Source organism: Tachypleus tridentatus, chromosome 1 (assembly GCF_004210375.1).
Source record: "Tachypleus tridentatus isolate NWPU-2018 chromosome 1, ASM421037v1, whole genome shotgun sequence".
Lineage (NCBI taxonomy): Eukaryota > Metazoa > Arthropoda > Merostomata > Xiphosura > Limulidae > Tachypleus > Tachypleus tridentatus.
In genome coordinates, this window is record NC_134825.1 from 175,089,405 (window position 1) to 175,109,790 (window position 20,386).

Genomic DNA, 20,386 nt, shown 5'->3' on the forward strand with positions numbered 1-20,386 from the left:
TCAAAATTACTTTTTGGTTTGTTTTGAGTATTCTTTCAAAGCTACATGAGGGCTATCTGCGCTAGCCGTCCACATTTAGCAGTATAAGACTAAAGGGAAGGCAACTAGTCATCACAATTCACCGGCAATTTTTGGGCTACTCTTTTACCAACGAATAGTGGGATTGAGCGTGGCATTATAACACTCCAACAGCTGAAAGGGCAGGTATGTTTGATGTGACAGGGATTAGAACCTCCGACCCTCAGATTAAGAGTCGAGCGCCCCTTATCACCTGGCCATAGCGGGTCTATTTAATATTTGGATATTATTCCCTTTTTGAGAAGTGATGATTCAGCGCTTTACCTTGTCCAATCATGAGATGTTAAAAAAGTTTTAAAATAGAAGAGTATACTTTACATTAATAAGGAGTTAATAATTTCGTAAAAGTTCAGCCAACTAAAGTATTATACTTTATTTGTAGTTTCATTCTAAATGCTATGACTTAGGTGTTTAATGTTCCGCTTTTTACTTATATTACTAAAAGCTTTTGAGTGCGTGTGGCTGTCCTGTGGTAAGATAATGGTAAGTCTTTGGATTTACAAAGCAGAAATAAGGCTTTCCGTGGACACAGCAAATAGTCCGATGTGGCTTTGTTTGGCTTGGCTCTAAATAATATTCCATCAGTCAACGGAACTTAGCGTTCCACATTTTACCTAGAGCCTGTTTATTGAGAGAGGGGATATGGCATATTTAGGAACAGAAATCAAGGGAGCAAGATGGTAAACGAACAGAAGAGACAAGGTTATATCTTCTGGTTAAAAGCACAGTACAGTAAGTTAATAATGATGGTCAACAATTAGATAGAAGTGCAGAGTTAGGGTTATTTAGTATTATTAAAAGTATTCTTGAAGATGAAGAAAAAAGACAATTCCGGTAAGTTAGTAATTGTATACTGCAGTAACATAGATGAGGTTATTTGTAAATTAAATTTCATAAAAAAAAGTTGTACAGAAAACTAGGACTATAATTTTCATACCAAATTTGGAAGGAAATTAGTAATGTATATTATTATACTATATATTGGTATTAAACTTGGCCCTCAAATTGAGTAAAGTTTTATTTTTAGTACGGCATTTTGAATCATTAAATTTGATAGGGCGTAACAAAATTATGGCCCCTATATTAAGAAAACTGAACTAGTTACATGTGATAAGCATTTAACAACATAATTATTATAAATGACTAACAAGAAGTTATATTAACTGTGTAGATAATTATAGCTTAATCTTAGCAAGTTATCACTCAGTTTGTTTTACATTGTAAGGAAATGTTTAAGATAAAATGTTTGTTGTATTAAAACAGTTCTGGAAGTTCCCCGAGCAGTAAGTTGAATATGTTTTGGAAATTTAGAAAAATGTACAACTTAGAATTTTTACTGTTACAGTGAATAATATATGCAGATACATATGTTACCATTCTTTATTGAATTTTACTTCTGTTACTCTGAGTAAAATTTGTTAGAGAAATTATGATTATTTTTGGCAACTACATTCTTCATAAGGTGTATATGATATAAAACTGATATTTTCTATGAATAAACTATAGATTTTCAACTACTTATCTGAGAATACCAAGGTTCGAGGGGTCGTTTCCTTTGAGGGTACATTAGGGAACGGTAGCAACAGTACAAATTTTAGTCCTGGCTAATTAGACTTGTAGTCCAGATGACTAGAACACTAGTAAGGAATTAGGATTTTGATATAATGGAAATAACTGATACTTAGTTAAATGTATAGTTGAGAGAAATGTCTTTGAAATACAGGGTTATAGGCTATTTAGTAGTGATAGAGTACTAAAGAGAGGGTTAGGGGTGACTTTATACATAAACTGTGAGTTGCATCTTGTTGAAGTGACATCAGATATAATAGTGAGGTGACTGACCTTGTTCATGCTACTTAATACATGGAGAAAAGGGTTTCAGTTGGGATTTGTTACAAACTACCAGATTAAACTGGTGAAATTAAACTGAGATTTCAGTTATCAAAGAAGTTAAAATTATAACTGATTTTAAACTATAAGCATATAGACTTAGAAATGTTAAAATGGAATCCTGAAGTTTCCAGAATCAATTGAAGAGAGTTTTCTTCACAGGTTTGTGAACCTACATAAATGATTCAAGATAGTTTCTCTGTAAAACTTGTGAAGAAAACAATGGAAGTGATTGAGGAGTATTTGGGTGCAGGTGGTCATTCCTTTATTAAGTATGGTGTGTTAGTGAAAATGGATGTCATGAATAATGAGATTTTTGGTTCCAAGTTTCTGAAAAACAAATTTTGAAGAGATCTGAGAAGAGTCGTATGTTGTTAATTGGAGACACTAACTGAACATGCAAAAATTTAAAAAAATAAATTCAGTATTCAAGTTAAATATGTTCCTTATAGAAATATAAAAAGGTGGCTACCAGTAAGAAGCCCAGTTTGGTTCACAAAGATCTTAACCCTAAAACTGCAGCCATCATCAACTGATGGTGCTACCTACAACACTTCTGCTGTTTAAGGGCTAATGGATAAAATTTTAAAAAAATCATACATTTAAGAAGTTTAAATTAACCACCATGATGAAAATCTTGAGTATTACAGAAGATTAAGAGAATTGGTTAAAGAGGAAATAAGGAAATCAAAAGGTTGTTTGAAAATGTACAAATTAACAGTAAGTATTTCTTTAAATACATAAAGTAAAATGTTATCATGAGAGGTACAACATTTAAGGCATAACAAAGGAAGGTAAATGTGTAATGGTTAGTGTAATACCTTGTGTATTATATTCTAGTTTTATTTTACCTTCCACTAATGAACAGTTGCCAGACAAGATGATCACACTAATTGTGAGGTTGTTAACAAATTAAGTGTTTAAAACATAAATCTTCTAAGTTTAATATTTTCCCAAGGTTTTTGAAGGGGGTTAAGAATTGCATTAGTGAATCACTTGTTATTCCTTTAATAATGGGCAATTTTTAGAAGATTGGAGAGGCTGATAAATGATGCTAATAAAAAGGGCTATCAGGATGACAACTGTGATGGGTAGGTTGTCATACAAGAACTGGTTATCAGGATGACAACTGTGATGGGTAGGTTGTCATACAAGAACTGGTTATCAGGATGACAACTGTGATGGGTAGGTTGTCATACAAGAACTGGTTATCAGGATGACAACTGTGATGGGTAGGTTGTCATACAAGAACTGGCTATCAGGATGACAACTGTGATGGGTAGGTTGTCATACAAGAACTGGCTATCAGGATGACAACTGTGATGGGTAGGTTGTCATACAAGAACTGGCTATCAGGATGACAACTGTGATGGGTAGGTTGTCAGACAAGAACTGGTTATCAGGATGACAACTGTGATGGGTAGGTTGTCATACAAGAACTGGTTATCAGGATGACAACTGTGATGGGTAGGTTGTCATACAAGAACTGGTTAAGGTCTCTGAAAGTTTTATGAAGAGAGAAGTTAGAGGTTCTAATTAACATATTTTATGTTAAATGAATCAATAGTTTTCATGTATCATTTTATTCCATGTTTGATGATTGGCTGAAAGAAATATAAACTTTTTGATGGTTAAAGTCTTCTTCAGTCAAGGCAGTTTTATTTTTTTTTGAAAGGGTAGTTGGCTTTTGGAAGGGGCTTCCTTCAGGTTTGGTGGAAACAGAAAATTTAAGAGTTTAAATATCTGAATAATAACTGCCTCTGACTTTTTTATTTTAACAGCCTATTTTAATGGATGGGATAGTTTAGATAGACTGACAGGTCAGCTTTTCTCCATAAATCTTATATTAGGTGCTGTAATTGTTTATTTGTTTTTAACAACTATCTCTAAATAGATGTCAATATGTGGTAGTTTGTATCTTCTGTAAAATAATTTTCAATATGGGATATATTCACCTTGATTGTTCATGACAAAAATCTGATACTGTAAATAATGTAATGCTAAAAATTGGGAACTGTTGTTTTTTTGATCATCAGGATATTTAGGGTACTTTAGATTGTTTGGTATTTATTTTCTGAAGGATAATATTGTTTTACCCAATATATAATCATTGTTCATATTTGAAGTAACACATCTTGGTAGAACAGTAACTGTCTTTTTCAGTCCAGTACTGTACATTTGATACAAAGTAAGTTCTAACATCATAAAGTGTAAGAATGATAAAACTTGCATATTTTTATATAAAATGTTATATTAGGATAAATGTTTGTTTATTTGTTAGGAACAGTTGTTGGTAATAATAACCTTGTATGAAGGTTCAACATGTTATTGTTTTTCATTAGGATAACTGAAGCTGCAGATAAGGTGACATACTGACGGAACCATGGATGTATTTAAGACTGATATTCAACAATTTCCTGATGAGAAACGGGATGATTTGATGATAGTAAAGCTGCTGAAAAATGAAAGTGACACTGAAAATGCATCAGTTCCTAGTAGGTTGGATTATTTAGATTAAAAACTATGTTTTTCCTAACATATATTTCTTTAACATTTATGACGAAAAATATCACTAATAGCTGGTCATATAAAACTGGCTTCAAAATGATTGGTCTTTTATACCTGGTATGTTTAATTAGATTTAGTTTACTTTTGACCAGGAACGTATAAGAGCTGACTATTTCACTTTAGACACTTTCCATAATATTTCTACTTGATTGGAAGCTGTTTATTTTGTGAAAGATAACTGTTTTCTTTCCATATCATAATTTCCTAACAGTAACAATACTGTGATACACTTATTTGTTATCTAAAGAAGCTATAATTCAATTATATAGATCACTGGTTAGGTTTTATTTGTACTATTTTATTCAATTTTGAGGTTCTTATTGTACAAAGCATGTTTTTAGTTGTTGTAAATGATTCACAGGAGGGCTACCAGGATGATACATGGGATCAAAAGTTGTCATAAGAGGACAGGTTAATAGTTGAGACTTCTGAGGTTGTTTTCTCTTGAAATAAAGAATTACAAGATATTAGATTGAGGTGTTTAAGATTAAAGAAACTGATATTGTTAGTTTTTTTTGTACTTAATGGTGCCAATGATATGATCAAATGACAAAAATATGAGTTATGTTAGGGTAGGAGTCATGTTAAGGTAAGATAGTTTTATAGTTTTATATTTATAACAGGATGGTTTGTTGTTTATTTAATAAAATATGTATGATTAGTTATTCAACATCATTATGTTAAAGGGAAAATATATATAACTGACTGATAAACTGCTTTGAACAGAGGTTATTAAGTAAAGTTTTAGTTTGATTTTTAAATGGCCACACTAAAATACTTCTTCAGTGAAAGTTTATTGTATATTATGTAAGTTAGTGCTGTTTGTATTTTATTCAGTTATGTGTCATTAACATTGAAAGTCTTAAATTTTGTTATTTTTAGAAGTGATACTTTATTGTAAGTTTACAAATCATGCATTATGCAGTTTGCTAATTATGAATTAGTTATTGTTATATTATTGTTGTGTTACTAGAATATATAGTTTTTATAGTATCTAGTAGTGTATGGAACATTCTAGACTTTTATGAAGGTATAAATATGCATTGAAAATGTAGTTTAATAGATAGATCCAAGCTACATGATTGTGAATTTAGTCATAAATAACAATTAGTGGTGATTTCTAAAGTGAAATTATCACAGATTGTATTTTAATAACATATTAAGGAAGAATAATTCATCTTGTCAATTGTGTTCTAAAGTAACTGAACCAGTTTTTGTGGATGTTGATTAAAAATAGACAACTATTTAAATCTTTGGATATAACTGTGATGGACAACATTTGTGTCCAGAGATTTAAGTAATTTTAAAACAATTGCACTGTTTATTGTTGAAATTTATCACCAACAATTCAAACACCTGATGTAAAGAATCTGGCCCATACATAAAACCTGACAACTGTGTTTCACGTGGTTCTGAACTTGAATGTAGTGTTAATCACATAATGGATTATTTCTATACCCACATGTGGTATTAATAGCAGACCATATTGCATATTAAGCCTATCAAATGGAAACTAGTAACGTTAAAAGCCTATGATGATATACAAATGATTTGGGATGTGTGGAAATTTTATAATATACAGAGTTTAAAAAAAAAGGATATCCTGTGTTATGCTGAATAAACTGTTGAGAAAAATAAGGATGTTCCATGTCATGATAATAACTATACTTACAATAAGGATGTTCCATGTCATGATAATAACTATACTTACAATAAGGATGTTCCATGTCATGATAATAACTATACTTACAATAAGGATGTTCCATGTCATGATAATAACTATACTTACAATAAGGATGTTCCATGTCATGATAATAACTATACTTACAATAAGGATGTTCCATGTCATGATAATAACTATACTTACAATAAGGATGTTTCATGTCATGATAATAACTATACTTACACCAAGGATGTTCCGTGTCATGATAATAACTATACTTACACCAAGGATGTTCCGTGTCATGATAATAACTATACTTACACCAAGGATGTTCCGTGTCATGATAATAACTGAACTTACACCAAGGATGTTCCGTGTCATGATAATAACTATACTTACACCAAGGATGTTCCGTGTCATGATAATAACTGAACTTACACCAAGGATGTTCCATGTCATGATAATAACTGAACTTACACCAAGGATGTTCCTTGTCATGATAATAACTGTACTTACACCAAGGATGTTCCTTGTCATGATAATAACTGTACTTACACCAAGGATGTTCCTTGTCATGATAATAACTATATTTACACCAAGGATGTTTCATGTCACGATAATAACTACACTTACACCAAGGATGTTCCATGTCATGATAATAACTATACTTACACCAAGGATGTTCCATGTCATGATAATAACTATACTTACACCAAGGATGTTCCGTGTCATGATAATAACTGTACTTACACCAAGGATGTTCCGTGTCATGATAATAACTATACTTACACCAAGGATGTTCCGTGTCATGATAATAACTGTACTTATACCTTTATTTCTAAATGTAAGAACTCTTTCCAACAGTTCAGATAAACAGAATGCTGATATTTAACTTCAACATTTTGTAAATGTTAGTGGTATTTGTTTATTAATTAATCAATGTCCCTTTAATGAATTACATTCAGTTAATAGTTTTTCCAAACCATGGTACCTAGAAGCAGAACAGAGGGTGAGATGACAGCTGCTAGCTAGCTACCTTCATTCTCTAGTCACTGCTTTAAAATTACCTTCAGTAGCTTTGTAATAAGAAAAATACAGTACGCAAGTTTTGAGGCAATATTGTGATTATTGAAAAACCAAAAAGTGATAAATAGTTGAATTTTAAGAAAAACAATATAGTTGTGCTATTTCAATCATTTTGTACTTTTATCTAACCACAAAATCAAATATTTGGCCAGTAAAACACGTTCTTTTGAAACAAAACTGTTTCTATAAATGATAATACTGTGAGTATTCAACCTATCTTTAAAGATTTTAATTAGTCAACCATGTTTATACATTTGTTAATAATAGTATGACTTTATAATACTTCTCCTTGAAAGGTGTTAATTAGTCAACCATGTTTATACATTTGTTAATAATAGTATGACTTTATAATACACTCAAAGGTTTTAATTAGCCAGCTATGTTTATACACTTGTTAATAATAGAATGACTTTATAATACCTTCAAAGGTTTTAATCAGCCAACCCTGTCTTTGCACTTGTTATTAAATTCTCAGGATCTGACCAAATCTGTTTGAAACTTCAATCAAAACAAAACACGTTCAAACATTTTTATTTTATGCAAATGTTCATGTGTTTAATAAAAGCTATTCTCCATTTGGAATGATTTCTTGTTGGTAACACTTGATTCTGTTGATGTTTGAATCAGTGCAGTGTTTTGTCTCATCCAAACCACAGTCTACTGGTCCCTTTTTAGTTTTTGTTTACTCAGTAAGACATCAACATATCTTTTCAATATTTTGAAAAATATTTCAGTAATTTTAACAGAAGATGATTACATTAATTATTTATACATACGTACAGCTTCTAAAAACCTTTTTCCTGAGAATTGGTTGTTACATACTTGTTTAAAACCAATATTTCAAGCCTAGTTGTCATTGTTACCACAAAGCTGATTCTAACAGTTAATACATCAGTTATACAAACTTGTAAAGATACACTGCATTTTAAGTTGAACCTGTGCAGAATAAATTATATCATTTAGAGAAAACGTTTTGTTTTTAATATATTGCAAATATTTGATAAATGGATAACAATTAGGAAAAAAATGATCAGTGATACATAATGGACTGATTATAAGCCATTATTTAATCAATTTTGTAACAGTAACATGTTTCTTCTAAAAACTCGTTTGTCAACCAGAGATAGAGGACAATATACAAGTTCCAGTAAGTTCATTATTAAAGTATTTTGATTTTTTTGGTGGATTAATGAAAGTTCTTAATGTAAATCTTAGAAATGTTTCTCATTTATCATTGTATGAAAGTCAACTTGTGTTATAACTTAATGTTATAATGTGTTTATATAAACTGTAATTTCTGGCTTTATGGTTAACTTAAGTAACATTGTTAAAGTAACCATGATTATCTTAGCCTGAAGAAACTGAACTTGAACAAACAATATTACTTCATATTTAGTTCCCAGCCTGCTCTGTTACAATTAAATATAAATTTATATGCAAAAACGGCTCGTTTGGGCTGAGAAAACACTTTACATAGAAGAGCGAACAACGTTTCGACCTTCTTCGGTCATCGTCAGGTTCACAAAGAAAGAGGTAACTGACCGGAAGCTGACCACATGTTTGAAAGGGGTTGTGTAACTGTGTGTCGAAATGTAGAGGGATGTATTAGATGTTTGAATATATAATTTTATTTATTATATTAATATAGGTATAAAGGCGTTCCTTTATATTGGTTTATTTTGGGTTTAAGTTGTTGTATAAGTAAGGCTTCTTTAATTTTACGTTTGTTTATGTTTGTTTCTTTATTTAGTATTTGAGTGTTTTCTATGGTTATGTTGTGTTTATTTGACTTGCAGTGTTGAAAACGTGTGAAGGTGACTTTTATGTTCTTTGAATCTGGTTTCCATTTTTCTACTTGTTTCTCAATATAGAAGTCGTGGCAGTTATCACATTGTATTTTATAAATAATGTTGGTGTGGTGTTTGTCAGTGTAGTTTTTACATAGTATAGACCTCAGTTTTGTGCGGGTTTTGAATAAATTTGGTATTAATTGGAATGTCATATTTTGTTACTAATTTTTGCCAAATGTTGGTTATTTGTTTGCTGATGTCGGAATATATGGTATACAGCAGTATATGGTTTCGTGGTTTTTTTGATTCGTGAGCTGTATTTACTTTAGTTGGTTGATTTTGCTTTCTGTCTAGGTGTGTGCGTATAATGTTTTCTACGGTTTGTGGAGGAAACTTATTGATGTTGGTGAAGTATTGTTTTATTTTGTCTAATTCATCGTTAATTTTATCTGGTGAGCATAGTTTTATGGCTGTGTTTATTTGGTTTCTTAGTGTGTTGAGTTTTTGTTTTGTTTCATGTGCTGAGTCCCAAGGAATGTATAGTCCAGTATGGGTGATTTTTCGGTGGATTTCTGTTTGAAATTGTGTATCAGTTCTTGTAATTTTGAGGTTAAGAAATGATATTTGATTGTTTTCTTCCTGTTCACATGTGAAGTTGATGTTGGGATGTATAGAGTTAATGTGATTGAAAAATTAAGTATGTGTTCTGTAGATTTGAATCCATAACCGTGTCATCTACATATCTATACCAGTATAGTGGTGGATGTAATGCTGTGTTAATTGCTTGTGTTTCAACTTGTGTCATAAAATATTGGCTAGAACTGGTGATACTGGGTTGCCCATGCTTAGGCCGTTTGTTTGTATATAGTTTTGGTTGTTGAACATGAAGTTTGTCTTTATCGTGGTGAATTCTATGAGGGTTGCTAACTGGTTACTGGGAATTTCTATAGTTGGGTTAGGGTCTGGGATATAGAGTTCTAAGGCTATCTTGCAGGCTTCAGTGGTTGGAACTTCTGTAAAGAGGGATATAACATCGAAACTGGCCATTAAGGCTTTATGATTAAGTTGATTTAGATTAGACTTGAAATTAAAAGAGTCTTTGATAAATGAGCTGGCTGATGTTACATATTTGGAGAATGCCCATGCTATGTATTTACCAAGGTTGTAATTAAGCGATTCATATGTGGACATTATTGGTCGTAATGGACAATCTGGTTTATGAGGTTTGGGGATGCCGTATATTTGTGGTGTCGTGAGTCGGTTTTACGTAGGTAGGAATAAAGTGTTTGTGAAATTGTGTTGGCTTTTTTCATTTGTAGTAGTAACTTGTTCAGTTAACGTCCTCGTGTGTCTTTGTTGGATTTGTGTGTATAGGTTTAAATTTGTTCGTGTCTGATAGGATGTTATTCATTTTTTGGATGTATTCATTCGTGTTCATTATGACTATTGCGTTACCTTTATCTGCTTTTAGAATTTTTATGTTTTTGTCTTGTTTTAGGTTTTTTATGCAATTAATGTCTATTTTTGTAAGGTTGTTTTCAGTTTTCTGTTTTGTGAAATTATGTTGATGGTTTTGTGAGAAAATTCTTTGAAAAAATCGTTTAAGATGTTGTTTTAGGTGTTTCTGGAAAATATAAATTTGTAATTTTACCTGGGAAGGTTGGCTGTTGGATGTCAATAAAATTATCTAAGTTGTCTTCTTTCTGTTGGTTGTTTTTGGTTGTTTCCTTGTTTTTGTTCTCATAAATTTGTTCTATGATTAACCCTTTTGTAACAGGCTTGGTATAACATAGATGAGTTTGTCTACACATTTACATATGCTAAGTATTTGTACTATAACTTTTGATACAACATGTTTATCTTCACATAATGTGGAACACCTTTAGAAAAGATTACAAGTTTTATATTCACAAAAATCAGGTTTTAATGAAATGTAGTGACTAAAGATTTGTGTTTGAAAATACTGAGTCTGTTTTCTTACTAGTCTGAATGTAAAATGAATTCATGTTATGATTAAAAAAATATTTTTTGTCCCAAAAATCTCAAATATTTTTGTAATCTTTAAAACCTCCTAAATACATTTCAAATGTTTGTTCTAGGTAAGACTTTGTTTTGTTATTTTCTATATTCTGACTATATGGGGTCTGTCACTTGACTAACCTCATAACTATCATAAAAAAATTAGGAAATGAATATAAGTTGTGTTTTTTCATGTTAGAATGACTACATATTACAACACAAATACAAATGTTTAGTCTTGTAGCACTAAATTTACAAGTTTTGTATATTGACCTTCCAGTCATGTGTAGCTAATGTTACATGACTTGCATTGACATGGTGCATTTTCACTTCTGTTATGTATCCAATAATGTAAAACTGACTTATAGTCTTCACTGTCTTGGTTGTGTTTTAGTGGACTAGTATTTTGTAATATACAGTTGCATTTAAATCATTATATATTTGTGTACAGAATATTACTATTTAGAAATAAATTATCAAATTTGTTTTCCTTAAAATGTAGAACAATAAAGAAGTTAAACAAACAAGTATCTATTATTGCTCTACCTTTGAACTTGGCTGCTGGACGTAGGTTGCTAAGCCTTTTAAATTTTTGTATGTTGAGGATATGAAAGTTTTATGTTTTGTATATACAGTTGAATAACCAAAAGAATCATAAGTAACTATTCTGATACCATAGCATTCCACTATAATTTAATGAGCTTAGTAACTAAAATGAATTCAGGTTAAAAAACAAACTTTGAGCAGATTAAAGACATAATCTACAAAATCTTTGTTTAAAAGAACTTGCTAGCCTTTTCATAGATTAAAATGGCTGAGAACCCCACTAGGGGACAGTCTAAGCTGTTGATTGGTTATTCACACGTCACATGTTAAAGTGTATATAAGGGATAGTTTCCAAAAAAGGAAAGAAGTGAATGTGTTTGATTTAGTAGCTGACCAAAATAAAAATGAGTTTCTTATTTTATATTCCAGCTCGTTAATATTGGAAATCCGAGTTTCTTTTTCATACAAAACTATAGACTTAGTATTTTGATGTTACAAATGTCTAATTTTAAACAGTGCTGCATTCAACATGCCATGTGACTCACTAAAGTCTTTGTTTAGGTGTTATTTTAATATTAACATTTAAATTAAGAAATTAACTCATGTAATATTGAAGTTTGAATTGTCATCTACACTTTGATTCCAAATTTATTGACACAAGTTCATAAAATATTAGTTAAATAAAATTTTGAATTCAGGTTAACAAACGGCATGATACGACCTTTGCCCCTTGACCTGTCATGAAATGGTTAAGGAGAACGAGCAGAGAGAAAAACTGTCTTAAAACTTGTTACATGTACGTTGTGGTGATGCACAAGTCATATTAATGTGTACTATTACAGAAATATTATACAATTTATACCCCTAGTGACAAGAGAAGATACTACCCTAGAGGAAGGATCTTCGTTTCCCATTTCTGATAGTGAAATGGAAGGAGAAGAGCAAGACGAGGATAAATTAGTAGATGAAACTGAGGTAATTTGTTGTTTAAAAACAGTTAAATATTTTTATTAAGATGTAACAGTGTGTTCTTGTGGATGAACATTTAGGTTGTGCTATAGATATAGTTGATATCTTGTTGAATTACATATGTCTGATGTGACTGGTTCTGGTCATCTGTTTACAACCAGAATTAATTGTCATTTCTGAAATTTTGTTAACATTAGACAGGCCCAGCATAGTCAGGTAATTAGGTTGGTTGACTTTTATAATCTGAGGTTTGCAGGTTTAAATCCCTGTGCCACCAAACTTGCTTACCCTTTCAGCTGTGGGAGTATCATGTGACAATCAATCCCACTGTTTGTCGTTAAAAGAGTTGGTGGTAATGACCAGCTGTCTTCTCTCTAGTTTCTCACTGTGAAATTAAGGACCACTTATGTATGTAGCTCTTGTGCAGCTTTGCATGAAATTCAGTGCAAATCAAACCAACATTAGATATACACCTGGTGGGAAATAAAGTCACTAACACTGTCATATTGTTCATGTGATATCGGTGATCTTGACAGCCCACTGGTTAGTTTGTAAAATTATAACTAACAATAAAAAAAGATCCAGGTGTGATCTTTCTCATTGTAATGTTGAGTTTCTTCTTGCATCCAGTTAACATTGTACATTTCAGTATATTTGTATCAACAAAGGTTTAATTTGGGCCTACATAGGTCTTTTCCACTGACAAAAATGTACAATCTTATGTTTCTTTTATAGAAGAGCAGAAACAAACATTTTAATAACAGTAGTTTTTAATGTTACGTTTTTGTAGACGTGGTTTGTAACCAAACAGGAAGTTACTTTGGTTCTCAAATGTAAAGCAGAAGTAAATTTAATAACAAGCTGTGAATAGAAACAATGAAACATTTCATCATTATAATGTTTATCTACAAAGCTGACTTCAGTACTTACTTCTGTAAATTATGTTTACAGCTGTGAATGTTCTGGTCATGATGCTTTCCACAGTGAGTAACAATGGAAAGTTTTCATAGAGTTCTTTGTACAGAAATACATGTAGTGAATCTTTGCAGCTTCCTGTTGTTCTGAGTTTAAATAGTTAAGGGACCCTTACATGTAACTTATAGATATACACAACTGAGAATAATGCATTGAATCGAGTATCTGTAGACTTATTTTATCATTTAAAACAAGTATGTGTAATGTATTACCAACAAGCCCATTTGCTCCCAACCTGGTTCATCAAATATAATTGAAACTGACCAGTGAGCCATCTACAAATTTATAAGTTTATCTGTTATCAAGAAGAAAAACTAAGAGTGTTTTACTGCTCACAAGGAATTGAACTTATAAACAATAAATGAGTTTGTTTTCAACTGTTGGGTTCATTTTTATTTAAATTATTCCATTAGTCACATGTGGAAACATCCAGAATACTCATGAATATGTTACCATTTGCCTTGAGCTATGGAAGAAGTTGCACAACTCTGGTCTAAGACTACACATATAATATAGACTAGCAACTGTTTGGTATCAGCTTCTTAAATTTTTTATTTTCAATTTTTTTTAGAACCAGTTTGTCAAAGAAACAACTGAAGAATATGATGATACATCAGAGGATGAAATTATTATTGCCAATATCAGTTCAAGTGATGAAGATGATTTAGAACATGATGTTATTGCATTAAAAAAAAAAAAGAAACCAAAGAAAAGACTACAACATATTAATTCTGCACTAGAAGTTTTATTAGGTGAGTATAAGATTTCAAGAAATTATATTCTTTAATTATATGATGATAAAAATTGTGTTTATTATTTAAGATAAGTAATGTCAATCCTGGACAATGTTTTCAACAATAAACTACATTATACAAAATTGATTGTAACATTAGCTTGATGGTACACCCATATGGATTCTTTGGATGTTCCTGTCAATTTAATATATTCAAAGACTAATCGGTTGATTAGTGTGGCCAAACAATATCGAAGAAAGTTGTATTTGGTAGGAACTTACCTTAACCCTTTCATATAATATACATGAGTTCGTCTACACATTTGCATATTTGTACTATAACCTTGATACAGCATGTGTATCATCACAAAATGTGGTACACTTAGTAAAGATTTTTTACAAAAGATTTGTAATTTGATGTTAAGATTGAAAAACCTATTCTTCATCCCAAAAATCTCATATTATTTGCATAATCTCAATAACCTTCTAAGTATATTTCAAACATTTGTTTTTAGTAAGACTTTGTTATTATATGTACATAAAACTATATGGGATCTGTCAATTGACCCACCTTATAACTATAATAAAAACATTTAGGAAATAAATATAAATTGTTTTTTTATGCTAGAATGAGTACATATTTTAGCATGAAAATACAAATGTTTAGTCTCAGAAGTTTAGTCTCAACACCATATACTTATTATTTTTTATTATTTGACTCTCCAGTCATGCCTAGCTATCATTACATAACTTGCGCTAATGTTATATCCAATAATATAAGTCTTCCCTGTCTTAGCTGTATTTTAGTGGACTAATATTTCGTAATATAGTCACATTTCAATCATTATACATTATGTATATAGATTATTACTATTTAGAAATAAATTAGTAAACTTGTCTTTCTTAAAATGTAGAACAATAAAGAAGTAAAATAAACAGTTATCTCTTCTAACTATGACCTTTGAACTTTGTTGCTGCTGGACACAAGTTTCTTAACCTTTTAAAATTTTGCATGTGGAGGATATAAAACAATGTTTTTAATTTTATGTATTCAATCAAATAACCATAAATGACTATACTGATACCACATAATTCCATTAAGTTTTAAAAGAATATGAAAATTTGGCAAATTAAAGACAAAACCTACCTTCTTGAAATCCTGGTTCAGTAGAACATGGTAGCCTTTTCATAGATTAAAATGGCTGAGAAAACCATTAGGAGGGTATTTTAAGCTGTCAGTTGGTTATTCACATGTCATATAATGAAGTAAATATATATAAGGGACTGTTTCCAAAAGTGTAAAGAGGTGAACAGGGCCACCATGTTTCATTCAGTACATAAGCCATATCTCAGCATAATAATAAGATATGAGGTTTTTATTCTATATTCTAACTTGTTAATATTTGAACAAAACTACAGAGTTAGTATTTTGACATTACAAACATCTGATTTTAAACATTGCTGCATTCTACATACTACATGACTCACTAAAATCTATATTTAAATGTGTTCTTTTAATATTTACTTTTAAATCAAGAAATTAACTCATAATATTAGTTTAAACTATAATCTACAATTTGATTACAAACTTATTGACATAAGTTTGTAAAACAGTAGTTTAGTAAAATTTTGAATGCCAATCAACAAACAGAATGACCTGGCCTTTGACCTGTCATGAAAGGGTTAATGCAAACAAAGTAAACTACCTCTGGGTTTGGAAAAGAAACAGTGACTATATTTTGTGGAATAAAAAAGTGTGATAGCTCCAATGTGAAGAAGTGATTAAAGTTACTGTAAAGGATTAGAAACTATAGTACAACATTTCAACCAGAAAACCTCTGAAATACTGATAGGTTTTCCTTTTTAACTTGCTGTCAGCCATGTGACTCTAAGATGTGAATGTCCTTGTAGTGATATACAACATGTACCAATTTACCTCCAGTTATCCACTCTCACACCTTCTGTGTATCTTACTGTACAAGTGTTGGGATATCTTATGTAAGCTCTGATTTCCTATCATAATTCAGATTTTCTTTACGATATTCATGATATTAACTTTACACATTGTGAATATTTGTAAGCTTTAAGTGCTGTAGCATATGCCTCTTACAATATCAGGCTTCACTGGTTTCAACTAGTAAAAACAGAGCTACAACCTTATCTTGCTGTCTATCAGCCAAGCCTCGGAGGTCACTGTTGATTCTATCACCAGAAAATCCTAAATCTTTCAAAAATAGCCCCCAAGGTGAATTCCTGTACATGGTGAGAGGACCTCCCAGAGAAGGTTCTGTACTTTCAGTTTACATCCTCTGGGATTTAAACATCCACCCACTTGTTTGCCGTGTGTGGCGACCCATGAAGGGGGATGAGAGGATCCTAGTGGTTGAGGGGTCCAACTCCAACATGCCATTTTGGCCTTGATTTCCTGTAGACAAGCAGCCTTGAGGTGCTCCCACCCCAGGATCAGTTGGTTGGTGTTGGACATTCTCAACAGGTGTTGTGAACAGTGTCTGATACTAGTGTTTAGGTATAGTGCTTACAAAGCCCTGGCATCTTTGTTTGGCATTGTAGTGCTTTCCCTTGTAGAGCTCCATGGTGTGGTCAGTGGGCACTGAAATGTAACATCTTTATTATGGATACACCCATTTATGAAAAAATAAATAAAAAATTAAAAAGGTTATTGGAAAACGATCATGCATGGATGACTCTGTGCAGTCAACATTGCAGTCAGATTCTGCACCTCAATTTCTAATTATCCATTCCTTATCTGACAAATCCTTAGGGCAGATGTCCCCCTTTTTAAAAGGGATAAGAGGGGCTTTGATGGCTCCCCAAAGTCACTAAAGAAGTTGCACTCTGGAAACATTTTGGATCATATCTACAATATGTACTAAAATATTTCAAGCACAGTAATGATTCATGTTGTTGTAAATTGATTTTTTTGTTCCCTTTATTTTACTAGTCATCTGTTTTCATCTTTTAGTACCAAACTACTTATACAACTTGTATTACAGCAATACTTGTTGCCCAGAATATTTTTAAGTTGAAAACTACAAACATTCCACTTGATTAACTGTTGTTACATTCATAATTTTTACGTTGTTGGTCTTTAGTCTTAACATACCATTAAGTAAAATAGTTATAAGTTGTTTCTTTTAATGTAAGGTATTTTCCTGTGTTCCTCTTGCATGTGTTTTGCTTCTCTCCACTTTATTCTGTATTTTTTTTTTTAAATATTGACTTTTACAACAGTGATAAGTTAAGTCTGAAAGGTTATAAAGCTAAAAAACATATTTTGATACTCTTTAATGGGTAATATACAGTTAGCCCACTGTTTAGTTTTGTGCTTAACAACAAACAAATAGTGGTTCTAGTGCTAAATGAGGAATTTTAGTGTTTTGTTTTTTAATGATCTGCTGTGTGCTAAGGTGTTTTCTGATGAGAAGAGATCTTCCCTTCAGATCTTGCTTTCAGGTACATAAATACCTTTAAATTATAACCTTTATGTTGGCAGTTATTTAGTGTGTGTTATATTTGTTGATTAGTAACCTGTATATATTTATTTATTTACTTGCATAAATCTGAAAACTTTTTTGAGCATTATGTGTGAAAATAAGTTTTCACAAAGTTCATAAGTTGATATATGTCACACTCACTTGACTGTTATATCTGCCCAATTCCATATTTTCACTTCAAATCCAAAGGCTTACAAGCCTGGCATGGCCTGGTGGTTACACAGCTTGACTTTGCAATCTGTGGGTTATGGGTTCAAATCCCACCATTAAATATGCCCATTCTTTCAGCCATAGGAGCACTATACCACAGTGGTCAATCTCACTATTCATTAGTAAAGAATAGCCCAAGAGTAGATGGTATTGACCAGCTTTCTTCTTCCAAATTTAATAAAACCTGTAAATTATGGATGGCTGTTGCAGATAGTCCTCATGTAGCTGTGGATGAAACTCGACAAATAAATCAAAAGCTTGTTTCAAAAACTTCTATATAAAAGATATTAAGAATGTTCCTAAACATTTAATATATTTTGTATTTATTGATTTCTATAAATGTGTGAGTCTATATTTTCATTGCAGGCCTGAAGATTTATTAAACTTCTGTATAAAGCAGGTTTCTGGATACAATACTTAAAATAAAGATTTCTTTATTTACAGAGACAGAAGACTACAATACGATAAAAACAAGTAGTTCAATGGAAAATAACCAAAAAAGATACATAATTTCAAGTGATGGAAGTGAGCTACACAGGTGTGTTACATGTGGCAAAGAATTTGGAGGAAGTTATCACCTCGACTTGCATGTGAGATCACATGATAGAGAAGGAAAATCATACAGTTGTCTAGTGTGTGAAAACAGTTTGGAAGTTACAGTCATTTTAAAGCACATGAGATGACACACAGTGGAGAAAAACCATACACTTGTTTAGTTTGTTGCAAACAGTTTGGAAGTAGAAATCATCTTAAAACACATCAGCGGACACACACAGGGGAAAAACCATTCAGTTGTGTAGTGTGTGGAAAAGAATTTGTAACAAATAGTTACTTAAAAATACATCAAATGATACACACTGGTGAGAAACCATACAGTTGTGTAATATGTTGCAAACAATTTGGAAGTAGTACTGCTCTTAAAGTACACAAGAGATTACACACTGGTGAGAAACCATACATTTGTGTAGTGTGTGAGAAACAATTTGTATGTAGTAGTACTCTGAAAGTACACCAGAGAATACACACTGGAGAGAAACCATACAGCTGTTTAGTGTGTAACAAACAGTTTGTATGTAGTACTCATCTTAAAATACATCAAAGAATACACACTGGAGAGAAACCATACAGTTGTGTGATGTGTGGGAAACAGTTTATATCTTCCACTCATCTTAAACGACATCAGAGGACACACACTAGAGAGAAATCCTAAACCAGTACTTGTCTAAAAATATACCAAGGAATACCCACAGGGTAGAAACCATGCAGATATGTTAATGTATACACTTGGTAACAACCACACAGTAGTGTAATGTGTGGCTGACAAATTATATGTAGTACTTAAAATATATCAAATAATACATTCTGGGGAGAAATCATACAGTTATGTAGGGTGTGGCATGAAGTTTGGATGTAATGGTTAACATAAAAGATACAAAGATATACATACTGGGGATAAACTACAGTTGTTTAACAAAACACATCAGAGAGTACATACTAGAACTAAAATATTGAAACATTCTGAAGAAGAAATAATGGAAGACAACTTACAAATCCACATGGTGGTATTAACCTGAATAGATTAGCTTTGTATTGTAAAGAAATCTGAAGGAATTGTCCCCAGGAAACGGAAAATCTGAAGCCACACATTTCTGTAACATTTAACCAAGAATTTACAAGCCACAAGTAGTCGTTTTGAATAACATAATGAAAGATATCCATTCAGGATAAACTGTAGATCCATATAGTATGTGTCAGACAGTTTGTATATGGTAAGTTAAAACCAGCGTTTAGTTTGTAAACTTGAAGGTGAAATAAAACAGTTGGATTCAAGTCTGGTATCCTCAAGTAAATGATTGTAAATGTGTAGTAAACATTTATTGTCAGTTTTATTTCTGTAATTTTGCCCTCTGAATACAAAATCTAAAATTGTTGTTAAATGACAGTTTATTTCTGGGGTTTGAAAGTTTCCATATAATTCAATCCCCCAAATTAATGAAAAACTGTTGTTGTTTTAATCACGTGTAGCTGGGTATGGGTTCACCTCTAGTGAGCCAGGCTTGTATATGTGTAATATTACAAAATGTTTCCTGCACATTTAGCTATGGGTAAATTATAATAAGAGTAATCATAAGTCACATGGTCTGTTCTTTGTTGGTTCGTTATCTGTTTTTCTCATACCTAAGGTTGTTTTGTCTAGATATCAACAACCAAAACAAGTAAGAAAGTGGCACTTGATAGTAACCAATGTTACCATCAGGATTGCAACCCTGTTATTCACAATGTAAGTATACTTTACAGAACCAACCAGATCTTCAAAATATATTTTGGTAGCTTTTTGTCTCTA

General features: G+C 31.6%; 1 protein-coding gene across 2 annotated transcripts; it reads left to right on the plus strand.

Annotated features, from left to right (window-relative positions):
• Positions 1-638: 638 nt before the first annotated feature.
• LOC143230598 (uncharacterized) lies at positions 639-19,872 on the plus strand. Of its 2 annotated transcripts, none has more exons than XM_076464437.1 (5): positions 639-912; positions 4,311-4,463; positions 12,509-12,615; positions 14,156-14,336; positions 18,487-19,872. In XM_076464437.1, the coding sequence occupies exons 2-5, from the start codon at positions 4,352-4,354 to the stop codon at positions 18,723-18,725; spliced, it is 639 nt and encodes a 212-aa protein (XP_076320552.1). In that variant the 5' UTR covers positions 639-912; positions 4,311-4,351; the 3' UTR covers positions 18,726-19,872. The 2 variants fall into 2 exon arrangements, with proteins under 2 accessions (XP_076320552.1, XP_076320541.1); XM_076464426.1 differs by lacking the exon at positions 639-912 and adding an exon at positions 1,180-1,361.
• Positions 19,873-20,386: the final 514 nt, after the last annotated feature.

What these genes read in the sequence shown, in the direction of transcription:
- LOC143230598 (XM_076464437.1), top strand. Translation starts at nt 4,352, where the DNA reads ATGGATGTATTTAAGACTGATATTCAACAATTTCCTGATGAGAAACGG. An exon ending in TGAAAATGCATCAGTTCCTA is followed by an intron (nt 4,464 to 12,508) that starts GTAGGTTGGATT and finishes TTATACCCCTAG; the next exon opens with TGACAAGAGAAGATACTACC. An exon ending in AATTAGTAGATGAAACTGAG is followed by an intron (nt 12,616 to 14,155) that starts GTAATTTGTTGT and finishes AATTTTTTTTAG; the next exon opens with AACCAGTTTGTCAAAGAAAC.